The following is a 27,308-nucleotide window of genomic DNA, read 5'->3' as shown; positions in this document are numbered from 1 at the left end:
TCAGCATAGTTCACTTCTAAATAGAGCTATGACGTTGTGGGATTTTTGATAACCGCGGTGATGCACCAGCAGTGTCGCGGTTAACCGCACCCCCGCCAAACACAAAATCTCCCGGCGGCCGCGTCGCAAATGAATACAATCGCTCCATGCGAGTTTCACCTGTTCTCTCTGGTACAGACATCTTCTCAGAAAATTGTTTATTGCTCAGTAAAAAACAGACTGCAGACACTTTGTCACCTTTCTGGTAGTCATGAAGACTGACACCCATGAAGAACGTGGGGCAGGAGGCCCCGCCTTTGTTTATACAGACACGTAATATTGCGCTGCACAAAATAGTTCCCAAACAAAACTTGTAGTGATATTCATCTAACAGTGTGCGTTCATGTTTGGTGTTACGGAGTGAAGAAGAACGGTAATAACCCCCCCCCCCCCCCCCCAACACAAAATCCTCGAGCGGGCGGCCGTGTCGTGCACTCAAGAACGCACGCAGTTTGTAATGGAAATGAATAGAATGGAAATTAATAATTAGAACGCAGTTAATTTGTCGTATTTCCTTGCGAGACGGAAACTTCAGTTGTAGGATCAATGAGGATGTGTTTCTGAAACCGTGCGTGCGTGTGTGTGTGAGAGAGAAATGTGAGAAGAGTGAGCTGCGTGCAGCGTAGAGGGAGTGAAGGAGAACAGTAATAATAGATTTCCCCCAGAAACCCTTGAAGTCTGAACACAGGACTAGCAGAAAAAGTAAATTATCAGCAAAGATGAATGTGTTTATTATAGTTCCAATCATGCACCATATGCAGAACTTAAAAAAAAAACTTGGTGATGACCTCATCACCGCGGTGATGCGGTTATCGTCATACTCCTACTTCTAAATGCATAAAAAATCCACCATAAAAGATTGAAATGATAAGCAGGATATTTGTCTAGATCTTCTTCTCATTCAGTAAGGATGCCAATATCTCCCTTTCCCACCTCCTCAACCCTCAAGAGAACATGGATGTTCCCAGACCGGGATAAATATAATCTTTCCAGAATTTTCTGGCTCTCCTGAAGGGCCTTCTTGTCAAGCAAGCATCTAATGCTTCCTTGTCATCTGCTTTAATTGACTTAACTCTGAATTGTAAAAAGAGGTGGAGCGCCTGGTCATCTTCAGGAAACCCGCCCTCCTCTGCCACCCAGACCAGGGCTGGCAGAACCGCCACATGGAGCATGGAGAATGCAAGGTCCAGTCCAGCTAAAAAGATGGCCCTCCTGCTGCGCCAGGGGGCCAAGCACGGGGCAGGAGAGACCCCAACCCCAGACAAGCAGCCCAAAACCTTGGAGTCCTGAGCACAAACCAGGGCCGCCCAAGGAGCGTCCAACCTCCAGGAAGTCCAGTTGACAGCAAGGGTTTGGGCCAAAAACTGGTAATAAATAAGGTTATAGGAGGAAACATAATCTGCAAACCTCTAGTTTCACCAGTTTTTTGAAGATTGGTGATTGGGAATTTTCGAAGGCTAATCTGGTAGAGATCTTTGTCCTGGGTCTTGGTTTACACTCAGCTGATCATCCAAGGCAAAGTGAACCTTTTCATGTGTCTTATATGGGTACATTCATTTTTGTCTATTCCAGGGATTTCTGTGGGGGACGGTCCACCTGCCCCGGGAGGAGGTGAATCATTACAGCATCAAAGTCCAACAGGAAGGTAAGGAGTCAGTTCTCAGAAATGTTCTTGTTTCCTTATGGGGGAAGTGATTCAGTTCAACGTGTTCCTAAAATGTATTGTTGAGAAATGAATGAAGATGTGAGAAACTGTTGAGGTGGGGGGCTGATGTGGGATGACTAGCCATTTCATTGCAGTCAGGCATTTCAGGCTGATGTTCCACAGCAGGTAGGATTTCTATCAATGCTTGGTTTCCATGTGAAAGTGGGATGTACGGTCTCTAGTTTCTGGTTGCCATGACAAAGCCTTAAATGTGTATGTCATAACTACAAAGTGTGGTAGTTATAACTTACACTGCTCAGAATTGGTCACCTCTTTGCCTGTAAAGACACTGTGTCTACTTTCCTTCTAAACAAGTGATGTTGTGAAGTTTGTGACTGTGAGGGACTGACCTTTTTAGCATCAGATTTACTCAATTATGACCCCAATTTATTTGCCAACTACTGAATGTATTCATATCTCATAGCACTATTCTTTCCATACACATAGCAGGTTTAAATTGGGCCAAGAAAATTTTTAAATGCATAGCTGTTCAGTATTCTTCCTAAAAAACACCAAGATGGATGATCAACAGACTAGAACAGAAACGGAGCCATAGAGGATGGAATCTCTCTCGCTTTCACTCTCTCACTCACATACTCCTCATGGAGAAGATGACTGTCTGACCCAGGACTCCACCCACTCACCTGTTCCTGGATCAAAGACTTCCTCACAAACACACCACAGACAGTTAAACTAGGACCCTACTTCTCCTCCACCCAGATGTTGAGCACAGGCTCCTGACAGGGATGTGTGCTGAGTCCTCTGCTGTACACACTCTACACAGCAGACTGCAGACCAGCCCACACCAGCAGCACCATAGTGAAGTTTGTAGACGACACTACTGTGGTGGGGCTGATCTCTGGGGACGATCAGACGGCCTACAGAGATGAAGTCTTGATGCTGTCTAGGTGGTGTCAGGCTAATAACCTCATCATGAACACCACCAAAAACACAGTTTTAATTATAAAAATGATTGCAATTATTCAAACCTATAGAAATCCCATTTTTTAGCATCGGTCAGTGGGTAAATATTTATCATTAACACATATCTCAGGATGTCACACTGTGGACGGGGGAGGAGGTATAGTCTGCATACCCCCCAGCTCCCACGAGGGATATGAGATTCCCTGGCTGGAATGGAATCCCATTGTAGCTGCAGGAATCCTTCCATCAGGTCCTCAATCTGTAGGAAAAAACCCAGAATGTACTCCACTACTCCAAATGATTCTAAGTAGCACATATCTCTGTGAGGTTTCTCTGAACGTCTTGGCTCATCTGTGAACTCATCTTCATTGACTAAAGCCTCTGTTCACAGAACATTTAAACATGGTGCATCTGTGAACCTTCTGTGTTTCTGGTCAGCTCCATCTCCACCACGAATCAGTTGTCTCCCATTTATGTACTGACACACAAAACCCTGTTACTGAAGAGGCCTGACTTCCAACATCTTCTCATAATGACTTTCTTCTTACGTTCCCTTGGTGGACCTGGGCAGAGACGGTCCTCACAGTCGAGCTGAATAGTCCCATCATACTTCACAACTGCAGAAGTCATACGGTGGAACTGAGCTTCAGCTACAAGCATCACAGGGACTTGGAGGAGGCTGTTGGGAAAGTTTTCCAGGTATTTGTGAATTTTCTGGTCAAATAGGTGGTGCATTACAACACTTTCAAAATAAAAGGATTCATAGATGCTGGGGAGGATTTCCAGTCCTGCAGGTCTCATGAAAGTGACTCACATACTTCCTGCAGCAAAAAAAGATCTCTGCAGATCCATTTGTTGGGCGTGCAACAGTCTGAAACAATCTGCCTTTGGTGACTGTGGGATGTCATTGTGCTTAGCAGAGGTGTGGAGGGGTTAGGGTTTCATTCACATAACTGGAAGAAAGAGTGGAGGGATCACGACACAAACAGAAAAGGTAAAAATAGAGCTTGCTTCAGAAACAACCTTAGACACAGGATAACGGTTCATGCACATGGAAGAAAAAAGTCAATCAAGTGATCCTAATATGAATTCATGTGCCAGTGTGTCTCCTTGTTCTGTTGCTGCTGCGGTGGCTAAAATCTTGTCTGGTTAGTAAACCACCATAACCACCTAAAAGAACAATCCAAAGCTCTAAACCAATTTTTGATGAAGGACTGGCTGAAATGACTCAGCAATTTCCAGTTATTATCCTCTTCACTGAAGTGAACTGTTATCTGGTTGTAGATTTCTTTTCTCTTTTTGCTTTACAGATTTTAATTTATACAATATGGTTCTGTAAGCTTGTGAAAGTTGTCTTACCCCAAATTTGTTTAGTAGTAAAATGCTAAAAGTTTTAAGGAACTAAAAGTTGAAAGATGTCTTGATTTGAGGTGTTGGGTTTTAGGATGAATTTGGATTTTTGCCACATCTTTGCTTTTGCTTTTTTTGTGTTTTTGAATCCAGTTTTTGGACAGTGTCCAGATTTCAGAGATTGAAGACGATCACGATGCAGCAATAAGAACTGGTGTAAAAATCTCTGTTGTTCAGTGACTGGTATCCATCATCAGTCTTTCTAAAAATTAACGACCTTGGGAGTATTTTGGGCAGGCAGCTCGAGCATTGCATTTACCCGTTTACTCCTCCCTGCAGGCGGTTCATCCTCATTTACTCACCTGTTCAGCGTCCTACTTAAGTCCAGGTGCGGTCCAATCCTCTTCTTCCATTTCCGTGGGCTCTGCATTTGTCACCCCACCCTCCTCCCCGGCTTCCACCTGTGCGTGCCGTTAGGGGTAGTTTAATACCCAAAATTTTCTATGGAGATCTTTGTTTTATGTATCTGAACGGAGCCTTACGCCAAACTAAAAGAAATATGGAATAAATCTTTCTTTACTGCATGAGTTGTCTGACTGAAAGAGGAGTATTTCTCTGAACATGTCTTCCAACAGTCTGTATTTTAAATAATAATCTTTTTTACATAAAAACATAATTAAATAAATTGATTTTGATTTGGAATATTTTACACTTCAGGATGAATCCATTTATTTTTTATCTATATCATGTTTGTGTCAGAAAAAATGGAGATATCAAAAAAACAACATGCTGTTTGTTTACTTTGTCTAAATTGGAAGTTTTTGCTTGCAATCATGGTGACAACCTGAACCAGAGTAAGCTTACGGTTAGCATATTGGTACAATTTAAAGAAACTCATATGATACGTGTGCAAGTGAATATTACAATTTCTTCCTTTATATCATCAAGAAAAATAAGACATCAGTTTTCTTTTCAAGCAATGGATGATAAAACGGGTTGAAAACATACTTGATTTTTGCAATTTTGGGTTTTGAATTCTGTTAAAAAAATTAGGTTTTCCTTTTATTTGCATTTGTTTGTTCCTGTTGTTAAAAGGAAACTTCAAACACCAAAAGGTACATTAACCCAATCCATCTCGCACAAAATCTTTCTTTATTGTTGGCTATACATGAACTCAAGAACAAAATCTTTGTCACCTGGGAGCTGAAAATGCTGTTTTTTTGTAAGTTCAGACAAAGTAACCATAACTAATGCCTGCACACAGGTTTGAAAGCTGCTCAGATGCTCTTCTTTTTTCAGAAAGTACCAAGTTTGCCCAGGACAGTAGAATGGGAGGCAGCCGAGGCTTTCCCCTCCACAGACAAACCCAGAGCTCGATCGTACAACCGCAAGAGGCCGCCTAGAAAGAGTCAGCTCAAGAGTAAGTTCTGTCCTTCATCACGCAGAATATGCAGACATGTTCACTAGCACAAGATTTAAACTCATGTCAGTTTATTTATAAAGTCCAACCAAAACAAAAGTTGTTTCAAGGTTCTTCACAGGAATGTTGAATTGATCTAAATAAATAAATGAGTTCTGGTTTCTTCCTACTTTTCTTTTTTTTTTTCTACCATCAAAGTGGTCTGCTTGTTTAGGAGGCAGCTTTTGGTGTTGATATGTTTTATGGTTATAAAGTACAGATACATTATTTGAGGCCGAGGGCTCTGGGGGCTAGACGTTTTCAACTCTATGAAGAGCTTCATGTTCCTTTAAAGCAGTGTTTTTCAACCTTTTTTGAGCCAAGGAACGCTTTCTCCTTGACAAAAATCCCACGGCACACCAGAGCAACCGTTCCGCTAAAGACCCACTCCAGTGAAAACTGTGTTTCTGGTTTTTCACACGTTTCTGTAGCAATCTTTCCCACGATGGAGGACATAAATAACATAATTTAAGCTTAAAAGTATATTTCTAAGTATTTCTTTATTCAAATGGGATGAATCAGGAACAGATGGAGAAAATGTCTGTCTGATGACACGCTGTGTTCCACGCTCAACATGGAACAGAGGAAGCCAAGGAAAAAGTCGACCTGGAGGTTTGAACGAGGTAGAGAGGCTATAGAGAAGCAGATCAATGTTCTTGTGACCGCAGTCACAACATTTTTTATGGAATGTCTGAGACTTGGAATTTATTCCTTTATTGTGGACTTCCAGTTCTTTTTTCTCAATTTTCCATTGTTTGAGAAATTAAACAGGTCATGAATGTGGTTTTAATTCCTATTTAACTGATTTAGCTTCAAGCCTTTCAAGCTTTTGTCTGCTTCATGCTGGCTCATTTTTTTAATCTCTTTTTTATCTTTAGTTAACTCTTTATCTAATTTACTATTATTATTTAGCTTTCACTTACAATATTCGCATTTGTAATACTGTCTCTTCATCAACTTGTGGTAAATGTGACCGGTCATCCAAAAAGTTAGTTTTTACAGCTTTGTAACACAGACTTGAACCCATCAAGGCTTATGGGGAGAAGAAAAGATTAAACTCACACATTAAAAGTCAGAATGAATCGGTCCATCAAACAGACTTTAAGGATGCTAACTGTGAGCTGTCTCCTAGTTTTACCCATGTCATCTCCATGCAGCAGTGAAGGCTCCCCTTCATCTAAGGTAACTGCCACACTTAAACAGAAGACACAGTTTTGGTTAAAAAAAATCTGAAAATTTTTTCTTTCCAGATAATGGGCAAAAGTAGAGCAGAGATCCTGTTTGATCAGATTAGAAGCTCAACCCCTACCTTTCATGGTAAGTACTGGTGTTCATGTTTTTGTCATGGACCCTGAATAGCAGGGAGAAACGAGTGCAGGTGTAAACGGCCGCTGTCCTCCTCCTGAAGAATCCTCCGCCCTTCAGATTACCTACAGGGCAGGTTATCTGTATAACAAGTGTGAGCGGTTGTCCATCCCACTTCAGTTGGAGTTGATGAATGTTGATTATGTTCCCATGGTTCAAATCGTCCTTCAGATTCATCACCGGCTTAAGTCAGAGTTTATTAGTTATTTTAGTAAACGCTCATAAATCTGGGTGTTGGAATGAAAAGACTTGCACATAAAGTTCAGCTCAACTCAGTGGCCTTGTGGTAGAGTGTCCACCCTGTAAATGGAAGAGCATGAGTTCAAATTCAAAGCCTCTAAAAATGGGACCCAATGCCTCCCTGCTTGACACTCAGCATAAAGGGGTTGGATTGGGGGGGGTTAAACCACCAAATGGTCCCCTAGGTAAGGCTGTGTCTGCTGCTCACCACTCCTCCAGGGTCAAATGCAAAGAACAAATGTCACACACCTAGGTGCGTGACACCTGATGGGACTTTAAAGTATCACTTAGAAGTTTGATCTACAGCAAAACTGTTTGTCTTTGACTTTGTTGTCTGGAGTTTAGAGATCTGATTGTTGGTCAAGGGGCGACATTTAAACTCAAAGCATGCAGGTTATTTGTCTTTTTCCCCAAAGTCACATCTGATAGTCCTTACACGGTGGGCTTAAAGCACTGCTTGCTTGATAACTTTATTTCAGGTCTGGTTTCTCACAATTGTGTTATGAAACATGTTGGATGTTGGTTAGAAACTTTGGGTTGTTATGTAAGAAAAGGGACCATGGTGGCTGGACGTGGATCTTGAGGGGTCAGCCATTGACTATGAATTGTGGGGTATCTGTGTGGATGACTGTCTGCTTAAAACCTCAGCAAAAATGTTGTGTTTCTAATCATTTTGTTTTCTGTACAGATTCAGCTGGTTTCCAGTTATCATCTGATGTCGCTGATGACAGTCAGTCTGAGCATCACCTGTCTGATGGGCTGCAGCCGGCTTCACAGGATTGTGAAATGGCAGATCTTCACGTCTCACAAGACTTCCAAAGAAGCATCTCTCCCTCAAAAAATGTACGTCTTTTCTTTTTTGTCTGTTTGCAAAAACCAATTAGAGTATGTCATTCTACAAATTTATGATGTTATTGTTATGGTCCCAGCATACAAGAAGTAACATAGTAATCAAAACAATGGAACAACAATGGTGACTTCACCAAATGTTTGGGTAAATAAAGTAAGCAGTCAAAACTGCCTCTAACCAGGGTTCCAAATGAAGCAAAGTGACTTGTCATGTAAACTGCATTTATCATAGTGCTCTGTAACAGCCCCCTCTAGTCTTTAGCATTAGAAGCATAGCAATCGAGATACAAAGTGGGGTCCATAGGGTACCTCTTATTATTATGCTTCCTTTATCGTAGTTTTAACTTGGGCTCCAACATTTCACTTTCCCCACAATTTGGTTTTAACCCTAATTTTTTGCTCACGGTTTTGTTTTGGTGTTATATATGATTTGTGGAATACTAAACACCCAAAAGAAAATTTATTTTTGATTTGCTAATAATCTCGAAACAGTAAAGAAAAACTTTACATTAAGTCTGGTGTAATGTAATGAAACAAAATCAAAAATATTAAATCAAGCACGTGTGTTCGACACGTTTAACATAAACATATGCAAACATCTGCAGGTGGGATGCTACGATTCCCTTTCCCACAATAGAACTTTTTCGCAAAAACCGGAAACACGTCATCAGAGTGTAAACCCAGTTCCTGTTTGTGCTTCGCTGGCGGAGGATTGGCAGAGCCTCGCGTGTTTTCGAAGAGCCTGAGTTGTGTTCCGAAGTTCACCAGCGCCAATGTGGTGAAGAGTGTGAAGATGCATTCGTCAACTAAAGGAAACAAATTGGACAAGGGATATAAATTCGTCCACGAAAAGTTTATCCACCATTACCAAGGTAAGCTTCAGCTAGCTTAGCCATAGCCGCATCACCGGTAACTCTGTGTGTTTACGTCAATCCTGGTGTTATTAATTTGTAATATAAGGCATAACACATCGCAGTGAATATGTTGTGTGTATGTTTAAGTGAAAAGGCATGAGATTAACATAAAACCCAAAAATTTGGTGAAGCTGTAAAGAAGAAATGTCAAGTTGCTCGTTTGCATCTTCATTCTTTTTGCTGCGGTTGCGGCACTTTCTTCATTTACTATTAGTATTATTTTTCTGAAAGTAGGGTGACCAGACGTCCTCCTTTTCCTGGATATGTCCTCTTTTTTGATACCTATATTATAAAATAACATTGAACATAGATGAAATGTAATCATATTTGCTTCATGTATGCAGCTCTGAACACCAATTACTCTCGATGAAATATCTCACAAACTCACTTCACTCCTCTTTTTTACAAACTCAAATCTGGTCACCCTATTGATAGTTATAGTTTCATGTTACATTGATGTAGCAACATAAGTAACTGTAACCTATTTAATTTATTGTGGTTAGATATCACTGGATGCATTAAGTGCCAACCTGAAAGCTTTCTCCTGCAGTTGTGTGGCTGATAAAGGATTCTGCAATGACATCCTTTTGCCATCCTGTTCCAGAGCGCACATTATTCACAGCTGGGTCTGCAGGCAGTCCCCCCCCTGGCCTGCATGAGTGGCTTGCAAAGATGGCACAGAACAAGAACACAGGTGGGTTTGTGATAAAATTGTCATTATGATTCAAGAACGGATGTGTATCCATAACAACTGTAAATTATTATAAAAACACCCCTAGTTGTGACTACAGACTGTAATTGCTTTTTGCCTTTTATTTATAAGGGAATCCATCCTGAACCGGTTAGTGAGCTGGTGGTGCAAAAGCCCAAAACAGTTGGCAGGGACAGTCTGAGCTCCACACTGTACAAGGCATATACAGGGGATTAACTTTGTGTTGCTTTGTGAGCAAGTTAAGTTGTTTTTTCTAATCTTATGACTAACCAAATTATGGTTATTGCAGATATAATGAATAAAATTTAAATGTAGTTATGCACTCATATCTAACTTTTATGTGTTGTTTCTCTTGTGTAGGACCACAGCCAGATCCATATCTGATGGCATCTGGAAGCAGATTATGCCAGGTGCAGCCCCAACCTCTCAAGGCTATTTTGGATGGAGTTTCTGAGATTGGAATGAAAGGGAACTTGGATATATATTATGGCAAATGCATGAATGCATACCTTAAATTACACTTATCTTGTCTTTAACAATCAGTTCAGCCTTCTGTCTTACTGTTGATCTGTAATGTTATTTTTTATTGTAAATGTTTGATGTTATTTGAGTTGTGATTAATCAGTTGATGTTACGCATACCAAAAAATTAAATGAGGCACAATTTTGACCAGAATTGTTTTATTTGTTCATCTAATTTTTTTGTTAAGTCAAAGTCACATTTCAACAGAAAAATATTAAGAATATAACAATTATATTTAATTAGATTTTAGGAATATGTGGAAACACTAAATTGTTCCATACTTTTTGCACATTATACATTATTTACATACCAAACATTAATTCACTCTTCAAAACAAAAAAGTCCTTGATAATTTCCCAAAACACTGCAGTTAAGCCAGATCTGATTCACACTGCCCATCAGTGGATCAGTGGACATCGGGAGAGTCCCTGATGTGAAAGGACTTTATCCTACCGATCACTCTTTCCACCATAATTCTGAGGCGGGTAATGGCTTGGGTTTGTTCTGTTTCCTCCTTGCTGAATTGAGCTGAAAGCTTAAAAGGTGGAATGATGATCTTAGATCCAATGTCAGTAAGGAGGTCTTGAATGAGGAACTCTTTGTCCGCCATGACATCGTCTCCTGGCTCCAGCAAAGGAACTTGGCTTCTAAGTCATGGATGTAATCCAAAGCCTCATCCAGAGCAGCTGTGAAGATAAAGAAATTAAAAATCAGTCTTAATATATTTTTGCCACCTTTCAATACAACACAGTAATCATGTTTCGAAAAGTATGTTAAGTATTTAATTACAAATACATTTCATTTATTTTTGTTAATGACAAAATACCCCAAATTAATTAAATACATGTAATTAAAATAGGGGAGAGCGTGAACAGCTTTTATTATAAACATTTCTTTGTTCAGGTAGAAATGCATTTATCCAATAACGGTACACATAGTTGACTAACGTTAACCAAACACATTATGAACAACCTTACCTGCAGGTGGGTGTGTCACGTAGTTGTGATCCATCTTTACTGCCTTAGCTTAGCCACCATGTCGCCGTCTTCACAGCACAGCTGCATAGTCTGACGTTTGAGGTTCTGTCATATACTGACTCCCTTCTCAAAGGAGCAGTAAAGTTGTTCCAATGGAAAAGGCTCGGGACAACACCACTCTTCAGGCGACGAACGACGCAGCCGCACCACAATCCAGAGCGAAATGCCGGCAGCAGACGGTGCTACCTGTGTTTACATTAAAACTATGCCCTTCATCTCTTCGGATCGCCTGTATCCATGTGGGTTTCAGGTTTGGATCCACAGGAAAATAATGAAATGAAAGGTAGGGCTGTTTTTGGTGGGAAGACGAACAGCCTGGAACACAACAGAAACTGCAACTCTTCGACTCTGCCATTGTGCATATCTGCCGGTATGCTAACAGGAAGTTGTTTTACACGTCATTGACGTATTTCCGGTCGAAAAATGCGGAAGTGTGAAAAAGGTCTATTCAGTTCAGTAGTGTAACACACACTCTGGCAGATAGTAAATCTTCAACCATTTACATTTACCATCTATCAATGTGAATCAGCTTTGTGTTGCATAATGAATTAGCAGATTTACGTTAATTGCATAAGCATTTCATTTATAACTGTTACGTTTTTTGTCATTTTAAGCTTTAGTAGAACAGCAGATGACTCTAAAAATCCTGCAGATGGTGAAACAAGCACGAAATTTGCCACAGATTGTCTCCAGGTCTTTCCAAAATAGACATTGGCCACATAAAAATCCAAGCTGGCAACCATTTTTCAAGATGGCCGACATCTGTGGTTGAAAGTGAATGGTGAGGTTGTATAATTGACAAAGAAGTTTTATCTCGACCCCATGGATTTGGGTGATACGTTGCTGCATACAAGTAATTTTAGTTGCAGAAAGTGTTGCTTGGGAAATATCCAAGATGGTTTCAAAATGGCCACAACAAAAGGTAAAACCCTTAAAACCTCAACAACAGGATTTTTTAAATCAACAGTCAGGGAAGTTTATTACCAAGTTTTTCGAACCAAACTATCACGAGTCATATTCAAGACAGTAATTAATTTGTTAGAAATCAGGAAAATAAAGACATGTTAGTTGAGCGATTGTTTGCATTTATGCATCGTTTTGATGCAAGCTAAAGGATAAAATAGTTTGGCCAAACAAACGGTGACCATAGGAAAGAGATCATGTAAACCTGGATTCAAGAAACTGAACATGGGCATGTCACTGTGATTATTTTGGCATAAAATACATAAAAAAATGTAAAATAGAAAAAAAATACAAAAATTAAGAAAAAAAAGACAGATGTAGACTTCACACTTGCAACTGAACACAGCTGTGCAGGTAAGACCTAGCTTTTAGCATTTGCTTTAGCATTTGCACCGACCCCTACAGCCTGCTTTGCAGCCACACTTGCTCAGGTGTTGGTAACTCTTGGCTGCACAGAAAAACTGCCATGCTTTACCTGACGTATGCCATCCCCAGTCAGCAGGATTCTCTGGTTCTGGCTGACATTGGATTGCTTGGCCCCACACACAAGCAGCCTGGTAGGCAGCTGGTTTGTTTAGTGGAATGGCCTCATGGGACCTTTGTTTTTGCCATTTCTGTCCCCATTTTAAGCTCATCTTGCTCACTAAAACTTTATTTTGAGCTGGTGACTGTAACTTTTACTTTTTGTTCATATTTTCTTAGCTTTAATAACAGCTGTTATGATTCTAAAAACAGCAGTTTTAAAAGGCTAAATCTTGTTGGTTTGTTGTTTCAAGATTTTAAGATTTGTAATTTATTAATAATAAAATAAAATTTCCACAAAGAGCCGCTCTGTGTCAAACCAGCGCAAACATGTTAATTGGTTTTATACCTTCAAATATCAACACTAACTGCTTTTCTTGGCTTTCAGATTGTATTTAAGTTGAATCTTTTTTTAAATACCTTTTTTTTTCTTTTTTTTTCCAGGAGGGGCTCAGAAAAAGAGAAGCTCCAGATTCAGGTTTTTCCTTCCTCCTAATTCTTCTTTAGGAAACTGCATGTTTTTGTTGAGCGCCTGCTAACTCTATGCACAGAACTGTGCTGAGGACAGATGTTCTAGCAGCTAGTTGACTGTAGCATGAAGACCTTTTCGCTTCACATTAAAAAGGGACGTATTGATTAACAGTAGTGCAGTCATTTACACAAACTCTTTAAATACATTAGAATTATTCTAAAATGCAACAACTAATGAATATAAATACGTTCTTTGAAAAAAGAAATCCAGGGGTTGTTTAACTTTGACATGCCTGCATTCAGGATACCTTAGTGACCAGACGGAGGGCAAACCTGCACATAAGAAGCAGATGGAGTCTCCTCAGGATGGGGACAAGTCACAGCACACAGGTTCTTTGTATTGTTTTCCTATTACAAGGTGCAAACTTGTTACAGATTTAAACTAATGCATGATGGTCATCCTTATTTGACTTTTTTATCTGATTTACCAACATGCTGCAGTTGAACGCTCATATGCAGATGGAGAGGGAACTGACTGCTCCTTCACTAAGGGAGTATGGTCGGTAGAAAACCACATGCAGTCTGTGAATAAAGAGGGAGCAGAGCTAGAGTCGCATGTATCATCTGGGATCAAGGCTGCATTCAAAGACTTCAGGGATCAGCTGGAGCACAGCTTCACGGTCTGCAGGCACACATGGTGAGAGACGATTGATTATTGGTCTTATCAACTATGAAATGCTATACATGCATTTCAGAGCTGCTGGCAGAAGGTTGAAGCAGAGGTTCTTCTGTCCCTGGAGGAATGTCAGCATCACGTGTCCTCGCTTCTTACAAGTGTCCATCAGCACAGGTAATGCCCACATCCACTCAGCTGTCTAAGCCCAGGTAATGCCCACATCCACTCACATGTCTAAGCCCAGGTAATGCCCAGCTCCAATCACATGTCTAAGCCCAGGTAATGCCCACATCCACTCACATGTATAAGCCTAGGTAATGCCCACATCCACTCAGCTGTCTAAGCCCAGGTAATGCCCACATCCACTCACATGTCTAAGCCCAGGTAATGCCCAGCTCCAATCACATGTCTAAGCCCAGGTAATGCCCACATCCACTCACCTGTCTAAGCCCAGGTAATGCCCACATCCACTCAGCTGTCTAAGCCCAGGTAATGCCCACATCCACTCACCTGTCTAAGCCCAGGTAATGCCCAGCTCCAATCACATGTCTAAGCCCAGGTAATGCCCACATCCACTCACATGTATAAGCCTAGGTAATGCCCACATCCACTCACATGTATAAGCCCAGGTAATGCCCACATCCACTCACCTGTCTAAGCCCAGGTAATGCCCACATCCACTCACATGTTAAAGCCCAGGTAATGCCCACATCCACTCACATGTCTAAGCCCAGGTAATGCCCACATCCACTCAGCTGTCTAAGCCCAGGTAATGCCCACATCCACTCACCTGTCTAAGCCCAGGTAATGCCCAGCTCCAATCACATGTCTAAGCCTAGGTAATGCCCACATCCACTCACATGTATAATCCCAGGTAATGCCCACATCCACTCACCTGTCTAAGCCCAGGTAATGCCCACATCCACTCACATGTTAAAGCCCAGGTAATGCCCACATCCACTCACATGTCTAAGCCCAGGTAATGCCCACATCCACTCACCTGTCTAAGCCCAGGTAATGCCCACATCCACTCACATGTATAAGCCCAGGTAATGCCCACATCCACTCACATGTCTAAGCCTAGGTAATGCCCACATCCACTCACCTGTCTAAGCCTAGGTAATGCCCACATCCACTCACCTGTCCAAGCCCAGGTAATGCCCACATCCACTCACATGTATAAGCCCAGGTAATGCCCACATCCACTCACATGTATAAGCCCAGGTAATGCCCACATCCACTCACCTGTCTAAGCCCAGGTAATGCCCACATCCACTCACATGTATAAGCCCAGGTAATGCCCACATCCACTCACATGTATATGCCCAGGTAATGCCCACATCCACTCACATGTATAAGCCCAGGTAATGCCCACATCCACTCACCTATCTAAGCCCAGGTAATGCCCACATCCACTCACATGTATAAGCCCAGGTAATGCCCACATCCACTCACATGTATATGCCCAGGTAATGCCCACATCCACTCACCTGTCTAAGCCCAGGTAATGCCCACATCCACTCACATGTATATGCCCAGGTAATGCCCACATCCACTCACATGTATAAGCCCAGGTAATGCCCACATCCACTCACCTGTCTAAGCCCAGGTAATGCCCACATCCACTCACATGTATATGCCCAGGTAATGCCCACATCCACTCACATGTATAAGCCCAGGTAATGCCCACATCCACTCACATGTATAAGCCCAGGTAATGCCCACATCCACTCACCTGTCTAAGCCCAGGTAATGCCCACATCCACTCACATGTACAAGCCCAGGTAATGCCCACATCCACTCACCTGTCTAAGCCCAGGTAATGCCCACATCCACTCACATGTATATGCCCAGGTAATGCCCACATCCACTCACATGTATAAGCCCAGGTAATGCCCACATCCACTCACATGTATATGCCCAGGTAATGCCCACATCCACTCACATGTATAAGCCCAGGTAATGCCCACATCCACTCACCTGTCTAAGCCCAGGTAATGCCCACATCCACTCACATGTATATGCCCAGGTAATGCCCACATCCACTCACATGTTAAAGCCCAGGTAATGCCCAGCTCCAATCATCTGTCCATCAGCTCAGGTGCCACAAATTTATTCTGTGAAATATTGTGATATTTTATTTGGCAATAATGGTATCGATTTTAAATAGTTTTAAATACTTGTCGTAATTTCAGGCAGGCACTCGGCATTGTTTTACAGGTTACTCCTGTAGGGCGGTTCAGTCAATTAACTCACCTGCTGAGCGTCATATTTAAGCCCAGGTGCGCAGTTGTTCATTCTTTCTTACCTTCAGCGCTCATTCTTCGCCCTTCCCTCATCCCCGGCTTCCACCTGTGGGCTCCGTTCAGGGTTTTTTTTTTTTACCCGAAAGTTTTATGTAAAATTATCTCATGGAATTGAACGGATCCTTATGCCAAACGAAAAGATGTGAATGCCAACTTAAAGAATGTGAAAATTGAGTGTAGTCGCCATTATCATGTTTGGTATGTGAAATAAATATTTCTTACTGCAAGAGTTGTCTGACTGAAATGCTGCCAAAAACGTTTTTTTTATTATTTTTTATAAGCAAACATTTAGTTGAGCATCATACGTTCAAGTTACATCCCTGGCTGTTTCAGCGCACCACACCAACCCTCTTTCAACAGCTGCACACCAAACCAAGTACAGAACAAGATTTAGCAAGAACCGTCTTGTTGTAGATTCAATCTGATTCTCATGGTTATTGTTTCACATGTCAGTGGCACAGATACAACTCAGGTTAGACTGAAATATGCATTTTGTCCTTGTTGGAAATTGTTGATTGTTTAAGTCTATTCCAGCAGCCATTTTCTACCTCATAAAGTACATTTAATCAGTGTTGGATACACATGGCATGCTTAAAGAACTTATTGATTGAGGCACATTTAAGCTTTGTTTTTGTTTTGTTTTCACAGTAAAAAAAAGATTTTGTTGTGGAAAAAGGACAATGTTAAACATTTTTTAATTAATTTGTCAAGAGAAAAGCACTTTGAATTTTCTAGGGTAAACAACTTGTATTTAAGCTACAGTAGTGGTACTTAATGTTCTCATGATGAAATAAAATGGACTTCACACAATTTTGTTCCTGTGAAAGGTGTATTAGTACTTAGAGTCATTCAACGTCAAACTATTTTCAAAGAAATTGTGAAATATTTCCTCTGTTACAGGATGGGGATTTATTTGGATGTATCTTACATGTGCATTTTGATACATATCAATGGCCAAACTCTTGCCAAGCAATATTACTGCCCACCCACCAATTACCTCAGTCAGTCCAGGGGCTGCACAGTTTCAGTTACCTTTTCACCGGCAACCCGTCACTTGTCCATCAGGGCTGGTTTCCCTCACACACACTAGTGTTTGTCACCAAAGTCATACATTATAAATAAAAATGTCTAAAACAATATGAGAACAGCCAAGCATGAGCATTAGAGAAGCTCTGCGTTAAAAGCTTATAATGTGTGTTTGTGTGTGTGTGTCTGTGCAGGATGCTTTTTCTGCAGCAATTTGAGAGCACCATTTCTGATGAACTGAAGCATCTGGAAGAAAACACAACCACACTGAACTCCATAAACTCTCAGATCCTGGTACACACCTGCAACACACCTATTGACCTACAGCTCAGCCTGAAGACACAGAAAGACATTTGTACATTTCACAGAACAAAAATGTGTTTTTTAGACGCTACAATTGTTTGCCACATTTCGCAGATAGACATTGCAAAGGGCTTTATCAACTTAATCAACAATATCACACTATCAACGATAATGATTCCGAAAAGAAAGAAGAGAAAGAAAAGCTTTAACAGATAGGATACTGGTCAGAATTCTATTTTAAGAGTTTTAAGGAAACAAGTCAAGAGATGACTACAATGATCTAAATTAGAATTAATAAAATTTTGATTTTATTTTTTTCTAAATCCTCAGTGCTTTGTCTCTTAATATGACTTATTACAAAAGAACACAACATTCACATAAACATTAATTATGAAACATTCAGATTGTCAAAGAGATGACAGCTCACACAAATCTTTAAGAAGTTTTGTTACTTTTTTTCCTGCAGAGTTTTTTCCAGACAGAGAAGCAACGCTTTGGAGGTTTCTGTGAGAACCTGCAGAAAAGGTGAGTCTGATCTGCATGTAAGTATTTCTGGAGACCTGGGGCCTCATTTCTAAACGTTGCATACGCACAAAAGAAGGCGTACGCCACTTTCTACGCAATAATTGAGATTTATAAAAAGCAAACTTGACGGGAAAATGTGCGGTCCTTCACGCAAGCTCTGACCCAGGCGTACGCACAAAAACAGGTGAAATGAGAAACGGCGACGCCGTCGGCAGATGGAAGAAACACGTGAAAGTGAAAATGACAATACTGCCTCTCAGAAATAACATGAAGACTTCACAAAGCAAGTCTTACAATAACAGCCTACACCAACACCCGTTTGATCGATCAGCAGTGAAACAAACAAAAAAATCAAACGAAAATTACAACAGAAATTCAAATGAACACTTATTTGCAAAAAGAAAAGTGAAATATGTTCTGCAATATTGGCATGTTGTGCAATTCATCCTCATAAATAATATAGTTAACAGAACGAAATAATGTACAAAACTGATATTCTCGTTAATGTGTCCGTCTGGCGGAGCTGATATAGGTGCAATTAGACAGACGGACGGACGGACGGACATATTAATTGTCCACTGGGGAAAGTTGTTTTCATATTAAAACATTTCTTCATAAGCTACAGAATTATGGTATTCATGCATATGCCTTTAGTTTGTTTTATTTTTGATGAAACAATGTATGGCGTATGTCTCAACCATTCAGACAGCAACAAGAAATTACATTTGCGCTGATCAATTTCCCATTTCCACGTCGATTATTACCGACATCTGTAGCTTGTCAGATGTAATTAAATGGATGGAAATAAAATGCCCCATCACAATGCGTAATGACGCACAATGGCTGATCTTGCGCTCTTAGAAGATGTGGCAAATGGAAGAATTCGGAGTGAACGCATCTTTAGACAGCAAGAAGACTTGCTGGCAAACGAGGACGAGTGGCTTATGAGCCGGTTCCGACTTCCTCGAGCCGTCCTGTTGGAGCTTTTGGGGGTGTGTCACCCGGTGCATCTGGCGCGTCGTGTCCCCCTGCACCTCAGTCACCACTCCACTTAAAAGGGATTCCCCAATTATTGCCGCCAGTCTTTCATCAAGAGGGGTCAGCTCCGGTGTGTCCCCCCCACACACACCCACCCGTGGCAGACACACTCTGGCGATGCAGCACCAGACGTTTTTTTGCCTCGACTTTGATGTCCGACCATTTCTTTTTTATTTCGGCCACGGTCCGAGGTTGTGAGGCTACAGCATTTACGGCGGCTGCCACCGTTTGCCACTCACGTACCTTTTTGGCATTAGTAATGCCCACACTGTGCCCTCCAAACAACACTTTTCTCCTCTTTTCCACCTCGCCAATGATAACTTCTACTTCACATTGAGTGAAGTTACATTTTTTTCATTTCCTCTCGGTGTTTGCCATGGTTTCGCAATCAATGAATATTCATTTGTGGGCGTTTCACGGACTATTTATGGGCAACTATGGGCGTGTCATGAAGCCGCAAAAGCTGCGCTGCATTTAGAATTGGTTGTGATTTATTAAGGGAAAGATGCGTAGGATGTGCGTGCGCACGGTTTTATAAATCCGAATATTTCTGTGCGTACGCACGTCCTATGTTTCATCCGTACGCCACTTCTGACGCAAACCCTACGCAAAGTTTTATAAATGAGGCCCCTGGCCATAGTCCAGGAGCTGTTGATCAGGTTTAGACAGGTTCAAACCTCCAGATATCCTGACATTAATGCATTTACAAAGAGCCTGTACAAGCCCTCTATCTCCTGGTGTCATAGTAATATATACACTATAGTACCAAAAGTATTTTCTCACCTGCAGTGACTCACATCTGAACTGAAGTCCCATCCCATTCCTAACCCATAGAGTTCAAAATGAAGTGGGCTCCACTCTAATTCATCCCAAAGGTTTTTCTATGGGGTTCAGGTCAGGACTGTGCAGGCCATGTGTTCTGGTGCAAAGTCACGTTGGAAGAGAAAGGGGCCGCTCCAAACTGTTCCTTCAAAGTTGGGAGCATGGAATTGTCCAAAATGTTTTGGTATCCTGAAGCATGCAGAGTTCCTTTCACTGGAACAAAGGGACCAAGTCCTGAAAAACAAGCCCACACCACTGTGGTATGATACATGTTGGGGGTTAAACCCTACATAAGGGGACGTCATGAGAGGCGGGCCCACTAGGTGGTGCAGTAGCGAAAGTTCAGGACTGTATCATTCTTTTCCGGTTGTTGAATAAAGCAATCTACAGCACGTCCCGGAGCCTTCTTTAAAAAGCAACAACACGACGACCATCATTCCTTCTAAACCAAATTTCACACTCGCCACAATGTAGTCCCAACTGTACCGTTGTCCTGGCAACCTCCATCCAGACTCGTCCATTAGATTGCCAGATGTAACAGTGTAATTCATCACTCCAGCAAAGGCGTGTCCACTGCTCTAGAGTCCTGTGGCGGTGTTCTTTCCACCGCTGCATCGATGCTTTGCATTCACTTGGTGATGAATGGCTTGGATCCAGCTGCTCGGCCATAGAAACCCATTCCATGAAGCTCTTTTAGTGCTGCACTTGGACTAACGTGGAGGTCACATGACGTTTGGAGCTCTGCAGCCATTGACTGCAGAAAGTCGGTGACCTCTTTGTTCTTCAGCATCCGCTGACCCCTCTCCATCAGTTTAGTGGTTACCACTTAGTGGCTGAGTTACTGTTGTTCCCAAACTCTTCCATGCTGTTCTGATAGAGCTGACAGCTGACTGGAAGATTTAGGACATTTCACCTCTGGATTTGTTGCACAGGTGGCGTCCTATTACAGTTCCATGCTGAAATTCACTGAGTACTGAGAGCGACCCATTCTTTCACAAATGTTTGCAGAAACTGTCTGCATGTCTGAGTAATGATTTTATACACCAGTGGTCATGCCAAGTGATTAGGATACCTGAGTGTGATCATATGGATGAGCCGATACCTTTGGTAATATAGTGTATTTGTCATTTGCCTAGCAATGCTAACTAATGTTTTTATTCTTTATAACCTGGGCCAGTGTGAACATGTAGATATTAAATAGAAGTGGCATGTTATGTCTTGATCAGATGTGAAGCATGAACCATTTGACATGCAACATTGTCTATTAAGTATGTTTTGAACTAGTTTAGTACTGACTCATTGAGACTCAGTATTTCACAGTATTTCAGACATTTGAGTATATAGACTGACTGAAAGACATCGTAGCAGTCGTTTATTTTTAAGAATTCATTTACCCGATGGAAAACAGCTCTTTCAATTATCTGACCTAAAATGGGCAGGTTTATATTGACCCGTACTTGCTCATTTGCAATTTTTCTGTCATTTTAATTCAATCTAAATCCACCCCAATATGACAACAGAGTTGTCTCAACGGGCTTCATTTAAAGCAGTTTTCAGTGGTTCTGGGAAAGACAAATTCACCATCACGAGCACAACTGACTTCAGGATCTTTGAAATCTTTTAAAAAATCAGTGTGCAATATGTCCAGACAAGAAGAGGTGGAGTACAGTCCACGTAGGATGTCCTCCAGATCTTTGCTTATAATGAACTGAAACTGAGCCATGAGGTTTGTAATGGCTTCCAGTGGATACAGTTCATATCCTCAGTTCATATTGATGAAACAACTGTTTGCCTAATGCTTTTGATTATGTTGGTATAGAATGTGGCAAAGCCATTGCATGTTTTGGTGGAATAAAGTTGTGGTGCCACTGACAGAGAGTGTTTGTCAGCCTGTCAACTGTAGCGAATAAGACCTGAGCATTATGGGAGTTTTTGGTAATGATGTCAGAGAAATAGGACTTCCTTGCATTGCTCAGTTGTCAATTGTGAGAGTGAACTTCCTCTCTCTATATATCTCAATCAGCCTGCAGTTTAAGTCTTTCTTCATCCATTACATGCTGAGTCAACTGAAAGTGTGCTATTTAGGTCTTTATTCCCTTTGTCCTGATGGTTGTCAGCATTATACAGTCAAAATTAACAAATATCATAGATGGCAATTCACTAAATTCATGGTTAAATTCTGCACAGGATCTGGGGGTTCGATAGGTACAGTGGTGTAAGAAAGTTTTTGCCCCTCTTGAAGATTTCTTGTTTTTCCACGTTTTCTTCTTCAGGTTTTTTTGGTAGACTGCTGAATTCATTGTTCCATTTATAACGGCAAGTCTTCCAGGCCCTGAAGAAGCAAAACAGCCCCAGACCATGACACTACCACTTCCATATTTACTGTTGGTATGATTTTCTTTTTCTGAAATTCAGTGTTAGTTTTACACCTGATGTAATGGGATACAGACCTTCCGAAAAAGTGAAACTTTTGTCTCATCAGACCACAGAATACTATTCCAAAAAGTCTTGGGGATTATCAAGATGTCTTTTGGTAAAAATTAAGACAAGCCTTGATGTTGTTTTTGCTCAGCAGTGGTTATCGTCTTGGATTTCTACCCTGCATGTCATTTTTGCCCAGGGTCTTTCTGATGGTGGAGTCATGAACACTGACCTTAATTAAGTTGAGTTAGGCCCGCAAATCTTTGGATGTTGTTTTGGGATCTTTTTTGACCTCTGGTCTACGCAGCACTGTAAGGGTAATTCTGCTCGGCTGGCCACTCCTGGGAAAGTTCCATACTGTTCCATGCTTTCTCCATGGGTGTGTAACTATTCTCACTGTGTGCATTAAAGTTCATAGTGTCTGTATTATAAACTTACTTATTGGTTCTCCTGTTATCAGACACGGTTGTCTTTTCTTTTTCTTTTTTACATACCTGACATGTTTCGACGGAAGACAGAAGACGTCCATCAAAACATGTCAGGTATGTAAAAAACACAACCGTGTCTGATAACAGAAGAACCAAGAAGTCTGATCTCACTTTGGTTTGCTGGAGTCCCAAAGCTTTTGAAATGACTCTATAACCTTTTCCACTCTGATAAAGCTCTATTCATTTCTGTCTCATTTGTTCCTGAATATCTTTAGAACTTGGTATGATGTCTAGGTTTTGGGGATCTTTTGGTGTACAGTCATGGCCAAAGATTTTGAGAATGAAACAAATATTAGTTTTCATACAGTTTGCTGCTAAACTGCTTTTAGATCTTTGTTTGAGTTGTTTCTGTGATGTACTGAAATACTTTCTGGTGCTGGAGGCCCCTGTGGCAGTCCTGCTGGCCCTGGTTTGGCTCACTCTGGGGATGGGTTCCCTTGATCTGCTTTTTCTCAAGGATGCTTGGTAGCCCTACCTACCACTGCTGCCTTGCCCTCGGCAGAGGTCTTGGTATGGGGGCAAACAGACACTTCTCCTCTTTTAACGTTCCATCACCAACTCAGGTGTCAGCTCACCTTTGCACAATGATTGTGTGACAGAATGAAATGCTTTTCATGAATTGGTTTGTATGCATAAGTATGTGCGAGTGAACTGTAGCTGTATTGTGTACGTGTTGACATGTTTCTGTGTGAAGATCTTTGGAGCCAACAGGTATGTTAGTAATATTTGAGTGTGTCTGTGTACAGGCCCCGCCCCCTTTGACTACCATCTACACCTGACAGTAATGATAAACCTCCAGCTTCTTGTTGCTTTGTGATTCCATCGCCTCTTATATTTTTATTCATTCCTTCATCTTCTAAACCGTTTTGTCCCTTTGGGGGTCATGGGGCTGCTGGAGCCTATCCCGGCCACTTGTGGGTAAAGGTAGAGGACATCCTGGAAAGGTCGCCAGTCTGATGCAGGGCCACAATCACACACCCAACACACAACCAGTTAGCCTATTTTTAATCATCCTCTAATCTCTTCAACCCCCCTTGTTTTATTTTTTTCCCCTTTCTTTTGCACCCTTATCCCCACCTAAGATCCCACCCTACTTTTCACCCTTCACTTTTCTAGTCCAACAATAAATGAATACAAATATAATTAATATAAAAAACAGGGTTAGTAAGATAAAAAAAGAATAAGGATTTTGCGTTAACGAGCAGTTGGACAGGAGTGTCTAATAACCTGTGTGTAACCAGTGAGTGTATGTTCTGTCTGTCTTCATGAGTCAAATCTGCTAAGGATGTAATTTTTTTTCTATCAAATGTTTCTGATGCTGCTGTGGGATTTAATATTTACCAAATTTTGTAATGCAAATTCCCAAACAGTTTCTGGACTTAATGTGTAAGGTCTTTAAAAATTGGCTACTTAGTTGTAAACGTGATCTTTTTGTGTGATCTTGTTTTAAACCGCATTAGTAAAATGAAACTTTTTCTGTTTCTCAGGTTAAAGTCTCTGGATGGTGGCCAGAAAAATGGGCTACAATCCTCTTGAAGAACAGAATCACCTGTATTACTTTTGAATTTGTGTTTTGAGTTTGGCATGATTTTGTTTTGATAAACACCACAATGTGCAGAAAGTAAATCCTAATGCTGTCCCACCTAGTTACCATGGTGATGCTATGCAGAGGGGAGGAAGGTCAGCTGACAAGGAGAAACATTTCTTGGTTGCTCTTTCAGAAGAGGAATGAAAGAAAATGAATTAAAGATTCTGACAAAACTGATTGAGAGATTTAAGATCATGATGATTCATGTTCCCTCTAATCCCATAAAACGTCTTCCTCTGTTTTGAAACCGACAAAAGATTATCTTCTTCGTTGACTGGTCTGTTATTTCCACTGGTGCCCTGTTTTACTGCATAACTGTGCATTTTGCTGGGCATGTCCATAAATGTATTTATTTAGACATTTTTAATCACAAATGGGAGGACATAGCTTCTTGAGATGAAATGGTAAATAAGCAAATGCAAGCAAACATGGAATCAACAAAGTAAAAACAAAACAAAACTATTTTAAAGTCCAGTAGATGACACAAAACACTCACACACCCACAACATATTTCAGTCTAAACCCTAAACAGTTCACAACAGAGGCATACAAGACTATCTCCTTGCAAGAAAACAGAAGACACACAAATAACAATAAAAATATAAATAATAGAGATTCAAAGTTCGGGAAACCACAAACTATAGCATGTATTCTGACGATGAACCAAAAGAGCTTTCCTAGATTCTGGTAAAGCATAGGAATTTGGCGAGATTAGATTATTCCAATCATCTGGTGTCTTGAAATAAATTGCATATTTGTCCAAATGTGTCATTCTTGTCGCAGAAAAGATCTGATTAATGTAGAGTAGGTTATATTGTGTAGCATAAGGAGCTAAGTATTGTTTCAAATAAGGACGAAAAGTTTAAAAAAAGGAATTTACATATAAATTGTAACCAGTGAAATTGCCATCAGCCTAATGGTGACAGCCAACCCAAACTTTTAAACGGCATATTGTAAATCATTCCAAAAAATGTAAACATAAAGAGGTAGCATTAAAATAAATTAAGTCTCCATAGTCCAATATCGGCAGTAACAGTTGTGAAATGTCTCTTCCTAACAGGAAAATTGAAGCAGTTAACTGATTGGTAAAGAGTTTTGAGATGGTAGGTTTGTTTATGTGTAATTGAGTTTATTGGTGTCAAATGATACAATAGGTTCTAATCAGATACCAAAATATTTAAAAGACTTTGTAGCCTCAGGAGTCCAAAAAATGTAAATCAAGACTTAATCTTACTGCAATAATGTTTTTCTGAAAGAGCATAAGATTTATTTGAGGTCAGCCAAAGTTGTATTGAGTTAAAATCATGCTGCAAAGAAAAGCTAACGTCTGTGATGCTTGGTCTAGGGCAGGGGTCAGCAACCTTTTTTACTCAAAGAGCCATTTGGGACGCCCCTAATGAAAAGAAAGCACCCGGAGCCACAACCTGTTTTCACATCATTATATATATTATGCATGTATATATTATTCAAAGGTGCTCATTACGTCGATCTTCAAGGCGTAGATCGCGGGCCAGAAAAGATAAAAAAAAGTATTTCTTTAAAATCCACCAGCCAATCAAAATCCTCACTGAGAAGTACGGGACTTGATTGACATGTAGATTGGCCAATCAGACATCCTCTGAAACATACATCACTGCAAATGCACATTATGTTCTTAAAAGGATGATACCGCGGTCGCGTTGGGAGGAGCCACCAGCTGAAGTTCTGGTCTGATCGCTGCGTGGAGCGATGTGTGCATCAATGCATGGTAGAAACTGAGAATGTGGAGAGATCAGGTATATTATTTTGAAGAGTTCTACTTGGTGATCATGTTTCCATGTTTGAGTTCATAAAATCATCCCAGGGAAAGTCTCTGCTTCAACTCCTGCAGGGAAAGCTGCGTCTCAATCTGACGCCCGTGTTTGCATCTCTCTGACAGAGTTTGAAGCCAAAGCCCCTCCTCCGCCTCTCCACCTGCTTTTCCTCTCTACCTGTTCACCTGTTCACATCCTCTGCAGCTGAGATTTGTTTCCCCCGCGCACCTCAGTGTGTCCTACACAGAGAGCGCAAAATACGATAGTCGTGGCGCTCCAGCGCAGCACAAGGATGAAAGAGCCGGACGCAAGTTACGGCGGGGATAGAGCGGGTTAAGAAAATGAATGGAAGAAGGCGGCCCGCTGAAGAAATATTCAATATTGTACACATTATATTATTAGTCTGAACTATCTTTTATTTAGAAAAATGTTTTATTTTGCTAAATCAGTCCAGTACGAAAAAAAACATCAACAAAAGTTATGTTGGGCGGTTTTTGGCTGGGTCTGGCGGTTTTCAGATGACTTTTTGGCTGGAAAACTGTGACTATCTGGCAACACTGGCGCGAACTCTCTGTCATCAGAAAATTTCTCTGCCCCGCGGCACGTCAAGTTCCCAGCAGAAGATCACTCCGGACCGCGTGTGTCCTCCTGCTATCAGCTCTGCAGTTCTCGCCCGATAAATACGTGCTTATTAAGGAAGCTGGTTTTGACGTGGTACGCGCTTCGTACGGAGCCAGCAGATGAACAAACTAAAATAAAATTTAATTATTATAAAATACTCATTATTTTCCAAAGTCACAGGGAGCCACAACAGAAGGATGAAAGAGCCACATGTGGCTCCGGAGCCATGGGTTGCCGTCCCCTGGTCTAAGACAATAATTGTGTCATCAGCATAAATTGCATATTACATTTCGAGTTGCAGATAGGAAAGACAATAATGAAAATAATAGTGGCCCAAGAAAGGAACTTTGAGGGATACGTTTACTTATCCCAATGAAATGTATCTGGCTTTCCCTAAATGAAAGACATTGGCAGTGTTGGTGAAAATGGGAACTAAACCACATGAGCGAAGTGGTGGACAGACTGTATTGCACATAAGAGGTATGGATCTAGAACAAATGCTTTGCTTAGGTCTAAAAGGCATGTACCTTTGCACATACAGTGGAGGAAAAAGTATTTTTTCAGCCACCAGTTGTGCAATACTCTCACTAAAAATATGAGAGAGGCCTGTAATTTTGTTCATAGGTATA

At 41.0% G+C, this 27,308-nt stretch overlaps 1 protein-coding gene across 4 annotated transcripts in view; it reads left to right on the top strand.

Annotated features, from left to right (window-relative positions):
- The window catches only part of sycp2l (synaptonemal complex protein 2-like), a 51,031-nt gene extending 26,589 nt beyond the window's left edge, over window positions 1-24,442 (top strand). For 2 of the 4 annotated variants that reach the window (XM_078938816.1, XM_078938815.1), the window contains 13 exons: window positions 1,612-1,684; window positions 3,240-3,367; window positions 5,318-5,438; window positions 6,610-6,659; window positions 6,728-6,794; window positions 7,771-7,925; window positions 13,046-13,079; window positions 13,376-13,462; window positions 13,574-13,752; window positions 13,828-13,922; window positions 17,275-17,374; window positions 17,850-17,908; window positions 24,165-24,442. In XM_078938816.1, the coding sequence (XP_078794942.1) occupies window positions 1,612-1,684; window positions 3,240-3,367; window positions 5,318-5,438; window positions 6,610-6,659; window positions 6,728-6,794; window positions 7,771-7,925; window positions 13,046-13,079; window positions 13,376-13,462; window positions 13,574-13,752; window positions 13,828-13,922; window positions 17,275-17,374; window positions 17,850-17,908; window positions 24,165-24,213 (1,197 nt within the window). In that variant the 3' untranslated portion in view covers window positions 24,214-24,442. Of the gene's footprint in view, window positions 1-1,611; window positions 1,685-3,239; window positions 3,368-5,317; window positions 5,439-6,609; window positions 6,660-6,727; window positions 6,795-7,770; window positions 7,926-13,045; window positions 13,080-13,375; window positions 13,463-13,573; window positions 13,770-13,827; window positions 13,923-17,274; window positions 17,375-17,849; window positions 17,909-24,164 lie in introns of those variants that run through there. The other 2 variants (XM_023950328.2, XM_078938817.1) reach the window with 2 other exon arrangements.
- The last annotated feature ends 2,866 nt before the right edge of the window (window positions 24,443-27,308 follow it).

The sequence above is a fragment of the Oryzias latipes genome, chromosome 20 (genome assembly GCF_053564925.1).
Source record: "Oryzias latipes strain Hd-rR chromosome 20, Olatipes_Hd-rR_3.1".
Taxonomy (NCBI): domain Eukaryota; kingdom Metazoa; phylum Chordata; class Actinopteri; order Beloniformes; family Adrianichthyidae; genus Oryzias; species Oryzias latipes.
This window is presented reverse-complemented; position numbering and strand designations above follow the sequence as displayed.